This window comes from Cornus florida, unplaced genomic scaffold (genome assembly GCF_030987335.1).
Source record: "Cornus florida cultivar Cherokee Brave unplaced genomic scaffold, ASM3098733v1 CherokeeBrave_3.0.0_Hap2_Chr11, whole genome shotgun sequence".
Classification (NCBI taxonomy): Eukaryota; Viridiplantae; Streptophyta; class Magnoliopsida; order Cornales; family Cornaceae; genus Cornus; species Cornus florida.
Window position 1 is genome coordinate 19,710,631 of NW_026775581.1, and position 18,021 is coordinate 19,728,651.

At 36.7% G+C, this 18,021-nt stretch overlaps 1 protein-coding gene across 1 annotated transcript; it reads right to left on the minus strand.

The window, feature by feature from the left end:
* Nucleotides 1-8,842: 8,842 nt before the first annotated feature.
* LOC132280860 (squalene monooxygenase SE1-like) lies at nt 8,843-17,516 on the minus strand. The gene is made up of 8 exons (XM_059782620.1): nt 17,053-17,516; nt 16,723-16,834; nt 16,394-16,568; nt 16,206-16,266; nt 15,856-16,149; nt 15,054-15,332; nt 14,742-14,841; nt 8,843-8,877 (listed from the first exon to the last, which is right to left on the minus strand). Exons 1-8 carry the CDS (start codon nt 17,269-17,271, stop codon nt 8,843-8,845), a joined length of 1,275 nt encoding a protein of 424 aa, XP_059638603.1. The 5' UTR covers nt 17,272-17,516.
* Nucleotides 17,517-18,021: the final 505 nt, after the last annotated feature.

The window sequence follows — 18,021 nt, forward strand, 5'->3', positions numbered from 1 at the left end:
GGACATCTACTTTTCAAGGTCTACTAACTCGTATCCAACACATATAATATATCACATAAGGTTAGGCATATACCCCACAAAAATATACTAGTGTGCACCTGTGAGAAGTGAAGTACGCTAGAGACTAATTATCATTAACAATAGTCAAACTGGACAATGATGTGGACCACATATACAAAAACATGAATTAAAGATTCAAAACTGCCCTAAAATACCAATTCCCAATCATACATGAACAATAATTCTCCCAAATTTGACATGACATGCAATTCAACTTATAATTTCTATAGAAGCAAGAGCATTGCCCCACCACCAAACAAAAGACAACACTTTCCCTAGTGTTGGCACCAAAGAATATGAAAATTAAATGGAGAAGTAAATGTGGAGACATATAGGGAAACATTAGAACATATTACCTCACTTGTGTTGATGTGGAGTACAATTGCTGCAAAGAGGTTATGGAAAACAATTGAAAAACCATTATAGACAAATATAGCACCCCTAAACAAAATATAACCATATGCAAATACTAAATAGCGATGGAGCTCACAAGTAGGAGTGAGATACAACTGGTTAAGACTCGAAAATCAATCCAAAGGTAACTTAATAGACACAAGCGGCTGAGTTGCCTCCCAAGAGTGCTAAGTTTAACATCTTCAGCCAGACACAATGGGCGAAGTTCCCCCAAAAGGGATTATTCTGAATAGACCAGATTGACGAGGAAAATTTCCTCAATGACGTGAGCCTCAAACTCAATGAAAGGTTTTTAATGATGAGCATTAACTTTAAACAGCTTTCCAGTTTTAGGATCTTGTACCTCAATGGCACTATGACTGGCAACATGGTGTTCATAATATGGACCAAACCATCGTAACCTCAACTTCCCAGGAAATAATGCAAGACGGGAGTTATACAAAAGAACCTTTTGGCCTTGGAAAAACTCATTTCTTAAAATTTGTTTGTCATATTCCAATTTAGTCTTAGCTTTATAAATCCTCAAACTCTTATAGGCATCATTTATGAGTTCTTCCAACTCATTAAGTTGAAGTGTCCTATGCTCACCAGCTTGATCATAATCAAAGTCCATGGCCTTGATGGCCCAATAAGCATGATATTCCAGTTCGACAGGGTTTGCCATGGACTAATCGGTATGGAGACATTCCTATAGGGGTCTTATAAGCAGTACGATAGGCCTATAAAGCATTATGAAGGCGGAGACTCCAATCCTTTCTTGTGGGTTTAACCGTTTTCTCTAAGATATGCTTGATCTCCCTATTGGGTACCTTAGCCTGACCATTGGTTTGTGGGTGGTAAGATAGGGCTACCTTATGAGTGATCCCATATTTGGACATTAGGCTAGCAAAGACTTTATTGCAGAAATGTGAACCATTATCACTGATTATGGCTCGAGGTGTACCGAAGCGAGACAAAATGAAGTCTTTCAAGAATTTCACCACAACCCTATGGTTAGTTATCTTAGTGGCTAAGGCTTCTATCCATTTAGACACATAATTAATGGCCAGAAGGATGTAGGTATACCCATATGAAGAGATAAAGGGTCCCATGAAGTCAATACCCCAAACATTAAAGATTTCAACCACTAGTATGGATTGTTGGGGCGATTCATTCCTTTTTGTAATCTTACCTAAGAGTTGGCATCTAGGACATGCTACACAGTAGGTATGGGTGTCCTTAAAAAGGGGGGCCAATAAAATCCTGACTGTAAGATTTTTACAGCGGTCTGTTTAGAGCTAAAATGGCCACCACAGGCCTGATCATGACAGAATAAAATAATGGACTCTTGGTCTACCTCGGGGACACACCTACGGACGATTTGATCTTGACAATACTTAAACAGGTAGGGGTCATCCCAAAAATATTCCTTAACATTAGCTAGGAATTTATCTCTCTCTTGCTTAAACCAAGTAGAAGGGGTTTGACTTTGTGATAATGTAATTGACAATATCGGCATACCATGGTGTAGGAGATACTGCAAAAAGTTGCTCATCAGGGAAATAATCAGAGATGGGAATAAAATTGCTAATTGAATCAACAATTAGACGAGACAAATGATCAACGACTACATTTACAGAGCCTTTCTTATCACGGATTTCAAGGTCAAATTCCTGAAGGAGTAAAATCCATCGTATCAACCTAGGTTTGGCATCTTTCTTAGAAAGAAGATGTCTCAACGCAGTATGATCTGTATAAATGATGACCTTAGATCCTATCAAATAAGAGCAAAATTTGTCAAATGAGAACACTATCACCAATAATTCCTTCCAATGGTTGAGTAGTTGAGTTGGGCATCATTCAGGGTCTTACTAGCATAGTAGATGACATAGGATGCTCTATCAACTCTTTGCCCTAAAATAGCCCCGACTGCATAATCTGATGCATCACACATGATCTCAAAAGGTAGGTTCCAATCAGGTGACCGGATTATGGGTTCAGTAGTGAGTGCGGTTTTTAATTACTTAAAAGCAAAGTGACAAGCATCGGTAAACTCAAATGGGGCATCCTTAGCTAGAAGATGGGTCAAAGACCTTGCTATCTTACTGAAGTCTTTGATGAAATGCCTATAGAAACCAGCATGACCTACGAAAGCTCTAATGTCGCGTACAGTTTTGGGAATGGGTAAATTGGAGATGAGATCAATTTTTGCTTTATCTAACTCGATTCCGGCACTAGAGATGGTACTAGGACAATTCCTTTTTGGACCATGAAATAACTTTTTTCCAAATTAAGAACGAGGTTAGTATCACGACAACACTAAAGCACGAGAGTAAGATGGTGCAGACATTGTTCAAATGACGAGCCAAAGATAGAAAAGTCATCTATGAAAATTTCTAGAAACTTATCAACCATGTCACTAAAGATACTTATCATACACCGCTGGAATGTAGCGGGTGCATTGCATAAGCCAAATGGCATATGACGATAAGCAAATGTACCAAATGAACAGGTAAAAGTGGTCTTGTGTTGGTCATCAGGGTAGACAAGGATTTGATTATAACCAGAATAACCATCTAAGAAGCAATAAAATGACTGACCGGCCAATTTTTCCAGAATAACCATCTAAGAAGCAATAAAATGACTGACCGGCCAATTTTTCCAACATTTGGTCAATAAATGGTAGAGGAAAATGATCCTTCCTAGTTACACTATTGAGCTTGCGATAGTAGATGCAAACTCGCCATCCTGTTTGGACACGAGTAGGAACTAACTCATTACGATCATTGGGAACGACAGTAATGCCGAACTTTTTAGGAACCACTAGGACTGGACTTACCCATTGGCTATCAGAGATTGGATATATGATACCGACATCAAGGAGTTTTATAACTTTAGTACGGACAACTTCCTCCAAGTTAGGATTCAGTCTCCTTTGGGGTTGCCTACAGGTTTTAGCATCGTTCTCCAAATGAATACGATGTTGCACTACTAAAGGAGTAATGCCTTTGATATCATCAATAGACCAATCTATAGCTTCTTTATTCGCCTTAAGCACCTCAAGTAGCTGGGTCTCCTGGTGGTTGGTTAGGTCAGATGCGATCACCACAGGAAAAGTATCAGATTCACCTAGGTAAGAGTATTTTAAAGTCTCAGGGAGAGGCTTTAATTCGACTTTAGGAGACTCTTTCACTGTTTCAGATTTAGGGTTATTTAGTGAAGACAATGATTCAAAGTGGAGTTGGTACTTGGGTGTGTCAAAGATTGAAGTGGAATCTAATAAGGTATTGACCTCACCAATATAATTATCCTCATGAAAATCAGCACCAAAATGTGCTAGACACTGGTGGAGTGGATCCTTAGGGTAGGATTGCTCAAAGGTTTTAGCGATCAATGACTCAATGAGACAAACTTCTTCAATAGAATCCGATTCGGGGGGTTGTTTCATCAAACTAAACAAATTCTCTTCCACTTTCATATTTCCTAAGGTTAAAGTTATATTCCCATTTATACAATTGATCAATTCATTGGCAGCAGATAAGAATAGTCGACCTAAAATGATGGGAATTTGTTTACCTTAAGTAGGTTGGGTGTCTAGAACAATGAAGTCAACTGGATAATAAAAATTTGCCACTTTGACAATCACATCCTCAATGATACCCCTTGGAATCTTAACTGATCGATCAGCTAATTGGATTCTAACATCGGTTTTCCTCAGATTATTTAATCCCAACTCTTAGTACACAGAAAAAGGTACAAGTTCACACTAGAACCTAAATCCAATAGGGCCTGGTCTAAATTTTTGCCAATCTTACAAGTGATAGTCGGACTACCAGGGTCTTTATGTTTGACCACAGCTTGGTTATGTAGGAATGAGGAACAATGTTGGGCTATGAAGGCTTCCTTCGGGATGTTGGTTTTCCTCTTGACTAAGTCTTTGATGAACTTTGAATAAGAAGGAATTTGCTTAATGGTAGTGAGAAATGGAATATTAATCTGAAGATTTTGAAAAATTTCTGAGATCTCACTTTAGTGCGAATCCTTTTTATTGTTAACCAGTCAGGAAGGGAAATGTGCATCTGGAACATATGACGGAAGAGTAAGATTATCAATTTGAGAATCTTGGTCCTTTTTGGCTTTTAGAGGGTTTGATGGATGAGACTCTGATGGTTCAGGTTCATGTTGGGTGGGTAGCTCAACCTTATTATCAATTTGTTTCCCTGACCTAAGCGTGATGATGGAATTTACATGGCCATTGGATTGGTCAGTGGAAGAGGAAGTTTCAATGTGATGAACCCCTTTGGCTTGAGGGTTGATTTCAGGTTGGCTAGGCAAGGTACCTCTTTATCGTTCAGACAAAACTAAAGTGAGTTGACTCAACTGATTTTGCATGGACTGTTGGAATTATAGTCTATTCTAAGTCAAAAGGTCAAAGTGACTTTCTAGCTTTTGAATTCTCTGATTAGATTCCTTATTTGATTGGTCAAGATTAAGGGCAAGCATCTTCAGAATGTCCTCATAGTTGAAAACATGTTGGTTCTGTGGGACAGAAGGAACATAATTGCTCATGAGATCAAGTGCGAGATCACGATTGTTACTCAATTAGTGTTCGGTGGGAAATGACTTTACGGAAAGAGCAAACCTTGAGATTGAGGTTGCCTATTGGAATTACCTTGGAAACTGGGTTGACCACCTAAGTTTTGGGCAGGCAAATTTTGTCACCAAGAAAAATTAGGATGGTTTCTAGTATCAGGATGGTAAGTTTGGCTAAAGGTATTAGTCGTCGGTCTCCTATAGGTATTAAAGGCACACACTTGAGCATCTGAAGGTTCAGAGGTAGAATAGATAGGACATGCTTCAGTAGGATGAGATGAACTAGAACACACATTGCATTGCACATTGTGGACATGAGTGCAAAAGCATCGAATTTTTTGGTCAAGTCTTTTACTCCTTCAGTTAAATTGTGCATCACAGATTTTAATTCATTTTCAGGTTTGATCTCATACCAAGAAGATGTTTTATTGGTTTGGTCATTCCTAGAAAATTCATCAGTATTCGAATTCCAATTTTGGGCATTCTCAGCTAGTTCTTCTAAGAATGTGTAGGCTTGGTCATTGGGCCTTGAATTTACCTTGGTGCATAGACTTGATCATGGTTCAGTTCATAGGTGAAAGCCCCTTATAGAAAAATTGAACTAGCTGGGCTTTATCAAAGCCATGGTGTGGGCATTTAAGAATTAAATCATGAAAATGCTCCCAAGTTTGGTGAAATTGTTCCTCATTTTTCCCTCTAAAATTGCTTATGGAATCTCTCATTGACTTTGTCTTTTGCAAGGGGTAAAATTTGTTCATGAATTTCTTTGCAAGTTCATCCCATGATCGAATAGAATTTGGAGAAATGGAGTTCAACCATGAGGTAGCCTTATCTTCTAGGGATAGAGGAAAGAGATGCAATTTGACACCCTCTTCATTTAAATGCTGGTTTTTGAAAGTGTTGCAAATAGTTAAGAACTTTACTAAATGGATATAGGGTTGCTCACTTTCAAAGCCATGAAATTTGGGTAAAAGGTGGATCATAGCAAGTCTAATCTCAAACTGGGGTGCTTCAGCTGTAGGGAGAACTATGCAATTGGGTGGGTTGGCTGTGATGGGTGTAAAGTAATCATTCAAAGTCTTAGATTCAGCCATTGGAAATTAATGGGTGGTTGAAAACAGTAGGAGGGGTTTCTCTAACTCAAAGAGTGAAAGATCACTAGAATAACAGATTAAACGTTTGTTAACCTGCAACCACTTGGGCATAAACACACAGACAATGACGCCATTTGACGAGTGTTGAATTATGGATTCTATCGTTGTTTTTCTACACTTCGTGCAAAAATAAGGAAAACCTGCAAAAACTAAATTAAAGATGGTATAGAATAAGCAGGGTCGAACCATACAAGATTTAAACTCGTGAATCAAAATTAAAACCAAAATTTAAGGAAGAATAACTTTTAAAACAATTTATTGATCTATTACTAATAAACTAAAAATAAAATAAATAAATAAGACAAAATAAATTCTAATCAAATAATAAGAAAAATCTCAAAGAAAGAATCCACCACCACAGCTTACAATAAATAAATTAGTTTATTTCTTTGTATATAAATTTTCCTATTATAAGAAAATCACTCCACCAGTCCAATTACAACTTTGAAAGATGAAGGAAAATAATAGCGTGAAATAATAATTGCTTGAGAACATATTTTACATAATCTGATATATCTTTGGTAAATAAAAATAGGCATTCGCCGAATTACCATTAATTGGCAAACACGAAGAATCCTCTTTCTAATTTATTTATCAAAATAAGAACCCATAATAGAAGAGTAAAATAATGCTCTAAATAGAAAATTTCATAAAAGAATTAAAGTAAATTTACTTATATTTCAGCCATGGTGGCTTCATCACTCCCTTGAGAAGGGGTGTTTAAACCAGCATAATAAATAAAATAAAATAAAGAAATAAAAAGAATCTTCATAACAAAAATTATAAGAAATAAATTGAAGACAAAAAGTCTCTCTAACTTTTATTATTTTATCTCACTAACAATGTATCTCAACCTCGTCTATATATGTCCCTATTTATAGAGTTTAGAATGGAACGATTAGGAGGAGAAAATTCTAATTACAGAAGTGAAAATAAAATAAAATAAAATCTTCCTAAAATCTTGCTGCTTCCCAATTTGGTCTGATCTTTGACTTAACATACTTTCCAATCTGTCTTGATATATTTTCCAATTTAGCTTGACCTTTGCTGATTTAATGGATAAGGCAATTTCTTAATTTGACTTTGATTGATCGTATAATCCCACATTTCTGTTATTTTTGTTTCTTTTCTTCCTATTCTGAAATCAGCCCCCTATAAAACATGAAAAACAAGGATAAGAACATTTATCTAATAAAAAATATTAATTAATTATTTATTATAAAGTATAAAACAATAAGTTTTGTGCACTTATCAGTTATGGTGATGTTGTCTTAAGGATGTTTGAGGAAGAATCGCTTAGTAGTGGTTTGATGGTCTGATGGGGTGATAGGTTTGAACTGTTGTTTCGAATGAGTGATAATAAAGGCATTATGACGTGATGTTTAGCATTGATAAGCATAATGGTTTCAGGTATGATCCGAGGATGGAATATTGATTATAAGTGTTGTTGTATGTTGTCAGGTAGGTGATGGCATTGTGCACTAGTTGAGGCGATTGTAGAAGGCTTAGTCTTTAGAGCCAACGAGAACAGTGTTGGCATATAGGCATCCTTTCCTTTTAATGAGTCGGTGAGTTGCTATAACTAAGGTCATGGGTCTTGTGTGCACGGTATTCGATAGAGTGCCACCTTGAAAGGTAAAGGTGGAATGGGTGATTTAATGTCGTCGTTTAGCATAGAGGTTTTCATTTGGTAGTTACGGGCTCTTGATAGAACGGGACGCGGTGTCCGATGGGTGTGATCGTTTCTTGTATTTGTAGGTTATCAGTGTTTGGTGCTTTTATCCAATTGGTTTTGGTTAACATGGGTGTTACGGAGTAGTGTATGTGAGGTTCTGGTGTTGATAGTGTTTGACGGTCCATTAGTGGCGATGTCATGATGAGCACTGATAAGTGCACATTTAAACCCCTTAAGCTTGAGTATTCTAGGACCTTTATCTATCTTACTTTCCTGTTTTAGACTAATTTCGTGTTATTGCCCTTTTCGGGTGCTTATCCTAAAAATAAGTCAATTAAGCCAAATCAGAGCATTAAAGAAGTTAACTCAAGCTGAATGGAAGAAAGGAGCAAAGTGGAAGCTAAATGAAGCAAAGTGTGGAAATTCAGCATGTTCGATCGATCTCAGCATTTCTTTGATCGATCGAAAGTTCATCGATCTGAACAATTCAAGATGGATCCAAGCCTTGTCCTTATCCAAAAGAATCCAACAAGTTCGATCGATCCAACATTTTCCAGATCGATCGAAATGATTTGATCTTATCCACACCTACCACCCACCACCACTTTTGTCTTCTTCCCAAAAATATATCAGAGATTTGTCTTTATTCAAAAAGGCGCCGCCAAGGATGATCGATCTATGCAGCATTCGATGGATCTCAGCCAAGTTCGATCGATCTCAACACAGTTCGATCGATTGAACTTCCTCAAGTCCGGAAAAAAATAGATTCCAGCTCATTAAAAGTTAGCTCATGGTTCAATCATTGAGGGACCTTGGTGTATGAGCCCGGACCATTGGGGTGACATTTGACCTACCTATATAAGGATTGAGATCCACTTTTAGAACATAGTTGTTATTGATAACTTGTAACATTCAACATAACTTGTATTTTTCTTATCTTGGAGAGGAGGCTAGAGATTAGAAAGCTTTACATATTTTTGGGGAGTTCTTCCATTCTTCCAGGGTTCCATCAAGAAGGAGGTCATTCCTACCATGGAGATAGCCCTTGAGGGTTAGATAACTACTTCAATAAGTGGCTAGACATCAACTTGGGGCTAGAGTAGCCCCTAAGTTTGCTTCCTAGACTTAGTTCTTTGTATATTTTTGGGGATTTATTTGTAACAATGTTTTGATCTTAGACTTATATATAAATCTTCTGGTTTTTACTTGATGTATATGGATTAATGTTTTCAATTGATTATCTACTTCTAACCATATGTCTATGTATGCTAGAATTGATGATTCATGTGCTTTTCTCTAGATTTAGTGGAGTTTATGCATGTCTATGTGTATGGATGAACTTAATCTAGAGATGGTCAAAACGTAGAGCTTAATTGAACACTCTTGCAATTTATTTGATGGTTCACACTTGTTTCTTGATGGATTGTACCACACCCTTAGCTTACTTAGTTTAATTTCATATCTTTAGTGTAGATGTAGTGTAGTTGCTTTAAATTTATAGATAGATGGACAATCTACTCTTGTTCCTTGGTGTTCCATACTTATAAATGCATTAGGAATATGTTTCTAGATAGTTGTGTGTGCATAAATTGTGGTTTCATTGAGTGGATTTTGGTCTCATTTGATAGGTTGTGCCTGCTATTTGATTTGGCTTGACAATCTTTGCTTATTTGCCATCTATGTCTAGTTTCAATTAATGTCACACGCAAACATAAGTTACAAGTCAATTTCTCCATTAATATACAATTGCTAGTATCTAGTGAAGTCAAGCTTAGTGGTGAGCTCTAGTACCCCAAGTCCTCCCCTCTATATCTTTCTCTACTTTATTAATCATTGAATTTTGTTTACTTTAATTTCATTTGCATAATAGCTTAATCAATCAATCCAACCAATCTTTGATCACTCGACCTGCTAACCCTATATATTGTTTCCATTGCAACGGTACCTACAATCCCTCGGGACGATCCCTACTCACCCTAGCTATATTTTTAGTTAGAGGTAGTAGTGCCTCTTATAAATTTAAAACTTGGCCACATTACACACTCACACTTTTAGCGCAACATCTTTTCAAACTTTTGGTGGACCGCGGCTTAAACCCAAAAAAACTTGGTGATAGATGATTTTGAAAATAAGGAGCGACATAGCACAGTATTGCATTTCATAGCACCATTTTACTCATTTGGACATGATATTGATGTTGTACTTCCCTGGTAAAGCCTAATCCCATTTTCTACATTTATATTCATTGTTTGAATTCACGGGGTCACAAGAGGTGTGTCTTAGGCACCACCGACTGAGCAATTTGCGTACCCCATTACATTTAACAATTTTCAAGACTAGGAAAGGAAGTAGTGGACGTCAACCCTTCACAAGCTTAAGGAGGACTAGAAATCCATTTTGTGGTTTTTGTGTGTTTGGACCCATTCTTTTGTAAAGTTTCAAACCTTAGTAAAGTGTATTCATTTTGTAAACCATGGCCATGTATTGTAACTATGACACTTGATAGTATTTTAAAGTAAAGTGGGACTATGTAAGTATTTCATGACAAATGGGAAACAAAGTTATATTTTGACCAATTAAAGATGCCTCTTAACTGTATTATGTCCTGTTCTATCATCGTGAAATTGGGATTTGGCTACGTAGCAAGTCTTGTGCAGGTTAGCTCACAATGAGCCTAGTCATTTTGGTGTTGTTTGCTGTAGATATTAGCTTCCCAGGGCCTGTCGGCCGGCTGACAAGGATCATCAGCCGGCTGACAATGCACTTTTTGGCATTCTAGAGAGTTGAATCCCAGGAAACCTTTTTTCGGCCGGCTAAACCTCACTATCAGCTGACCGACCCTTCTTCAGCAGCCGGCCAAACCCCATTTTTAGTCGGCTGAGGAGCAACTACAGCAACGTCTCAAGAGTTTACAACTTTGAGAGTCATTTCGGCCGACCAACTACCTCAGTCAGTCAGCCGACCATACAGTTTCAGCTGGCCGACCAAGGGCCATCAGCCGGTTGACACTTCCCCTTTGGCCAGTACTATGATCCTCTCTTTCTAAGCCATAATTCTGGAGCACCTTGAACCTAGTGATGAATTGAATATGACCCATTAATGTAGGAAATAACGATTGTACCCCTAGTTGACCTTAGGTTTGGGTAAGGACCCGGTTAACGGTTCCGACCCATGGGTTCGGGTCATTACACTGCTGTTACACCTAAACCATGTTTGCTTAATTCATCACATTCTGATATGTCTTATGTGCCTAAATTGTTGCATTACACTTTTTGTGGAAAGAATGGATATAAGAATAACTCATACCTTCATAGGAAAAAGAAAAAGTTTTCTAAAATTCATTATCAAAATTCTCATGCTAAGAAAAAGGTGCGTTCTAGGAGGAAAAAGAATGTTGTGACACCTAAAATTTCTAGAGCTAAAAATTTGCTTAAGAAAGAGGTAAAGAAAAAAAAGAGAATTTCAGGAAATGAGAGTGAGAACTGTTTGGATCAAAAAATCAGATTTGATCAATTATGTGCCTTTGAGTCCATGGAACAAGTTTCCTGTCACAACTCGAATTTTTTTAATAAAACCCTCAATTTATACAAATCCATATGCATCAAAATACACCCAAGATCATTAAAAAAAAAAAAAGATGTCCGCTTTTATGCAAAATCAATTTCCTCAAATATACACAAAAATTCTCCAAATAAATAAATAAAATCCTACAACTCCGACTCTTCCACCTAAGCCCAAAACTAGCAATCTATGTTCATCTTTGGTACCTAAAACTAGAGGGTGGTGAGGCAGAATGTCCCAGTAGGAAAACCATAACAAGAATTTCATGGAGGTTTAATAAAATAGCTTCACAAAATATACATATTCATGTGTGTATATAAACAAAATACATATGCATTTAATTAAAGCATTTAATAAAAATCATTGAAGCAAAACCACCCCATGCCATTCAAGGTATAGAGAACCCTACACTGAAAAAAAATTTGCTCACTGGATCACCTAGTCCTCAAGCTCCCGAACTCCTCTGCAACTCTCAGCTTCTCTCTGCAACTCTCATCTCACTATGTCCCACCTCTAATTTTTATATCTCTACAACATTCCAAGGTCACAAAGCTAATACAAATTTATAAAGGAAATTTGTACTGACACATCATCACACACAGCTAACTACCAAATATCAAATATCTAATGTGGGCCCCGCCACCCAAGCTTTCTTACTTTTCCTCATTCAGTCGACCTGTTCCTCCTTGTCATTTCATTCTTTTTCTTTTTCTTTTTTCATCATTATCTAACAAACAACACTCAATCAGCCACGTGAACAATCCAAATCCAATGAACTTTGGCAACACAATATCATAGTGGGACCCACCAAAACACCTTTCTAATCTCTTCTTTCTTTTCTATTTCTTCTTTTCTCTTTAATTTCGCCACCTGCCCATTCTCATCTCTATCTTATCTTCCCAATTCAGCTGACATCTCATCTCTTCCATCGGATCAATTACACCCATCACCCAACTAGGATTCGTACCTATCATTAATGACTTGCCTTTGGCCTTATTAACATATCAATTATCACTAAAATGTATCAGTAGCATGAATAAAACATTAACCAAATAAAAATCACCAAACTCACTGACACACAGAAAGTGAAACAGAACTGGTTACTCTTCCACTGTAATCAATTTCTACAATCCTTAAAAATAAAAAAATCAAGCTCTAAAAATCCGGGTTGTCACATTAACAAAAAGACTTCACCTTCAAACTGAGTCCTATGAAATTCAGTGATCATGCTTGTGTTTAAAAGAAAATTTTGTTGCCATTGGATCACTTGCTAGGGTTTGGTTTAGGTTTGAGTTTCTCAAAATAGTCTTCATTAAATATTTTAAGAAAATTATTCCATTAAATTTATGATTTATCTTTGAATGCAAATTGTGACACATGATTTTTGATTAAAAATAGATTCTTGGTTTGTAATCTATACAATGAAAGTTGATTTGCATTGATTAAGGGATTTTTAGATTTGAATCTCTTAAGTTCATAACCTTTTGTGCAGTAGTCCAAATTAGAAAATTTTGATTAAAAATCTTTGAATTGTTGACTAGGGTATATTGATCATCAAAGGTATAAAGATTATTGTTTTAAAAAAAATATAGGAGCTTAAAAAAAATGATATATTCAGCATAAAAAGAAAAGAAAATTTTGAAAAATGCTGAATTCTTTATTTTGGAAAAGGCTACCTATTGAGATGTGTTCGAAAGCTTCCATTAGACTTTGAAGTGGAGCTAAATGAGTAAAAAGAAAAGTAGAGACAAGTTGAATTAGGGAATTGCATTATGCTCTTTAGAGTGAAATCCACCTTACTTAGAAAAATTATTCAAAGACAATTTTATCTTGATGTTTTTCGATCAATATGGTTTGGACAATGATTTATTGATAGTTGATTGAAAATTGATGAGATGGATTGTACACATACACTTGAACTTGCTAGATTAATTTCTAAATATTTCATTAAAATTTGTAAGTTAAAATTCGTATTGTGATTATTTCCTGAGGATTAAAATTGATTGAATATTCTATAGAGTCGAAGGTTGTTTAAAAGGGGAAAGTACTGTTTATCATCGAAAAGGAAAGAACAAAACATTAGGACATCGTTTCCCACTTAGGATACAAATACCTATAAGGTATATTTCCAGGGTTTCCAAAAACAGAAAATCCAAGTTCAAATTGGATTATGTCAAGTAGGAACCTTTATCTGGATTTGGGAACCGGTTCCAGAAGCTAAGATTCAAGAGAACTCCATTATGTCCTTTAGGAACCGATTTCAAGAGTCTTGACATTGTTCTGTTTGATTCTTTTTTAATCCAACTTTCCTTCCATGTCCTATGCGCGAAATTTCCTTTTATTTTCAGAACGAATAGAACTTCGCAAACCTCTAGATAAACCATGTGATTTAACATGAATATATTATTCATTGATGTACTATTCATTGAATGTATAGTTGTTCCTAGTGTTTTCATACTATTTGTGCAAATTCCCTAACAGTTCTTACTTTTTAGTGATAGCACTAGAAGTTCTACTCATCTATGAAGTTGTAGTACTAATAACAAATCTACTGTAAAATGTCAAGGCACAACATAGATGATATAATCAACTTCTCTCCGGCCAAACTTGAGTATTATCCTCACATAAGGCACAATTTTCATATCAAATCAGAAACTTTATTTTTATTTGACTTAGTTGATTCAAAAACTCAGATATTTGATGAAAGTGACTTTGTTTGTATCTTCCTATATCAGACCAGATTTAAGTTCCTCTTGGATGCAATATTGGGCTTTTTCCCTTCTGAAACAACTCTCACAATGCTTCTTATAATACAATAGTATACTTTACCTTGTTATGGGGGTTTAATTTTGTAATTTTTATTGGTTTTCAAGATCACTCTCCTCAAATAATTTATGGCACATAACGAAAGACATCGGCAACAAGTTGATTGCTAAAATTCACTCTTTCTGTTTCAACTAGAGCACTTGGTACATTTCACATCTTTAAAACTATGAACAATAGTATGAAGACTACGATACTATGAACAATTTTCATTCAGGCATTGGTACGAAGTAAGAACATGCCCATTAGTAATGTATATAGCACAATGAACGTCAAGTTGGAAGAAATACTTTTTACATTTCTAAGAGAACTTTACATTGATACATCTGATTTTCAGTTTCTAGTTGTCACAAAAATTCAAAAAATTTCCCAGCATTCCTCTACAATGGAAGAAATAAGAATACAAATATATCTCCGCCGCTATCAGCTGTGGAAGGTAGTTAAGATAAAAGCTTCAAGCATAAGTCAGCTTGATATTTATTATAGAGGAGGAGCTCTATAATATGCTGGAATGGTTGCAGGGAAGAACACTTGTCTAACACCTTCAGCCTCTATGATGGGAAAAATGATACCCGATGCACCCTGAAAACACAAAGTTGCTCATGAATTCTCTATATATAATTCAATCAACAAATAAAAATTGATCTTTCAGTTAATGCATCTTCAGTATCAATGCTCAAAAATTAACTGTAGTCTATATGGATCATAACAAAGGTGAAATTAAGGCATAGTACGTAAGAGAAGACAGCATGTTCTGTATTTCATAAACCATAAGGAAGAGCACAGCTACCTACCAAAATCAATCTGGCTCCAATATACATGCTTTTAGGTGAAGGAAAAGGTAGCAACAGACGACCAACACCATATAAAGCCACAAAAAAGAAATGGAGAACTAAGCTTAGCGGGCGAGGGTTTAGACCAGAGAGCAGAGCCACAGGTCCAGTCGAACAAACACCTCCAAGGCTCAGATAGTCAAAACATGCTTGGCGCATTTCCTTACTTGCTTGATCAGAGGATGCATAGAACACTTTGTATAGGGCTCCTGCCAAAGTATTTATTGTGGATGCCACTGGCTGCGAAAAAGCAAAACATAATAATTAGATACCATGTTAGGTGTGGCGGGGTTGTTCGAATGATAAAGGATCAGGCCTTAAGTGCCCCCCACCTTATAATCCTAGGTTCGAATCCCCTTTCCCTAACCCTACTAACTACTAACTCTCCTTGTCAGGTCAAAAAAGAATTACTTACCATGTTGATAAAGAGTGCAAAAAAAAAGTCTCTGATACACAATGTTTTTCATTTGAATAATTTTTTTGGGCAGTTAAAGAAATAAATGAGAAATAAAATTGGCACTCTAGGAAAAGCCTCAGTTACTCCAGTTCTTAATATATATGGGAACAAGAAATGGAGATCAGAATCTATTGGAGCATTAATATCAACCCTCTACCCAAAACCACTTGAAAAAATCGAATGTTGAAGTTTTATAATGTCTATATATTATGACTATTGCATTCTCCTTCACTTAATTAGTTTTGCTTTCGAACTTTTAGTGTTTTCATGTTAGAATAACACCACCAGAATATGAACTTAGCTTACCATGCGCAAGGTGTAAAATGATTCAAGATATGTGCATAGAGAATCTGCATCACTCAGGTCATGTAACGGCTTAAGAAGATTTCGCAATACAACAATATCAGAAAGTGCGACAGTCATTCCTCCACCAGTTAAAGGATGACTCATGTTGAAAGCATCACCCATTAAAAGGGCTCCAGGGGTAGGAAGGGGAGCAGCCGGCATACTTCTATTCGGCATTGTTTTAATATTTCCTTTATCAATTGCAGCTATAAAAGCATCATGCACCTCAGGTGGTATCTGATACAAGCGCCATATTCAATTAATCCAAGGTAAAAGATAAAAATGAGATAGGGAAATGAAATTTTAAGCGCCATATTCACTGCTCCGTTTTCTTCCATCAGGGATGTCACTATTCCTTGCTCAAGACGTACGCTAAATAGAAAATTCCATGTCAAAAAGGGAAAATGGAACCAAAAACAAGTAACATCATAAAATTATAATTAGGGGAAACTCACTGAGAAAAGAAATGTCCAAAGGAAAAGAAAAAAATTACACTTACTTGGGAAGTGTAGCAGCTTTTTCCCTCATTCTCTGTATGAAGTGCCCGTTGTGGAAGCTTCTCCCAGCCACATCAGAATGAAATTTGTCGAGGGGATATGACAGTTTAGTACTTCTGCCATCTTTAAAAAGAGCATATCCAAATACTGGCTGGGCATCAATTTCCTCCACACAATCTGTAGTTCAAGTGGATGCTTGTGTTTTAGATATATTTCACAGCCAAATCAATAATGTCTCTAGATAAAGAAGAGCAGGCAAGGCAGGACCAATTGCCAATTAAGTTTAATAGGAGCTAGCTAGGCTGTAATAAACTCTTAAATGCATGAATGCCTTCAAGGCCCAATTCAATGAGCTTCAAGTATCCACCTGGTTGTAGCAGTTCACCAACAATTCTGTCAGGCTCTGTCAAATCTCTCTCAATCACATGAACTTGTCGTCCGTCCTGAGTGCAACAAGTAGCAAAATTTTTTTTTACAAGAATGTAGTAGTAAATTGAATTGAAGGGCTTTTACATATATAGAGAAGTACTACATAAACCAGTCTATGTCATCTCAAAAAATTGTTCTATATATACAACTTGTATACTAATTAAGAAAATTTACTCCATCCAACTATTTTCCGAGCAAACAAACAGTTGGAAAAGGTAGATATTAATCTCACCTTTCCGAGGGTGTGAGCGAGTGCGGCACCGGCAACCCCAGCTCCGACAATGATGACGTCAGATTTGTCCGGGCAGAATTCTCTATTGTTGCCCCGGATCTCAAACGCAGTACTACTAGTAGCTTTCTTTTGGCGATTTCTCTTGCTCCTGTCTCGCAAAATATGGAGAAGAATAAAGCCTAACAGAGAGACAAAGAAATTCATCCCCAGAATCATCATCGTTTTCTCTCTCTACCCCTCTGAAATTGCAATTGCAAATGTACGTGGGTAACTCTTCTCTTTCTCTCGCTCTAGCTTTATCTCTATCTCTATCTCTGGTGGTGTTGGGAAAGTGTGAAGGAAGAGGATGAGAGAGAACAGTTGGAATGGAAGGTTCATTTATAGGCCAAAACAGAGAGAGGGTGTTGTGCTGTGTTGTGGTCTGGTCAGAGTTAGAGTTGGAGGTGATTGGGAAACTGGGAACAGAAACAATATTGTAGTCGGACGGTGAACTACAGTCTGGAGAGAGCGAGAGAACCGGGTCGCGTGGTGATGGAAAGAGTGGACCCCTGAACCAGCATTCTCCATTGGGTTTGACTTTGACTTTGACTTTGACTGTCTGGGTTCTTGTCCTAGTTCTATTTGTTCTCTGTTTTTTCGACTCCAATTTTTACTTCATCATTCATTATTTACTTGAGGATCAACTAAAAGTGTTAATAAAAAAAATAGCTAAATTTGGATGGTTAAAGGAATACGTACATCTAACCAAGATGGACCCAAACTTAAATGGGTACAAAAACAAGTCACTTGAGATCTATTTTACAGGTAAGTCTGTGGTCATCATCTTCAAGCGGCAAGTGATTTCTGGATAGTGGTTGCTCAAGCCATATCACGTGAGATAAATCCAAATTTCTCTCACTAAAGCCACACAATGGAGGAAATTCACATTTGGAGATAACTCCAAAAGGTCATCCGAGATGACGAGGATGA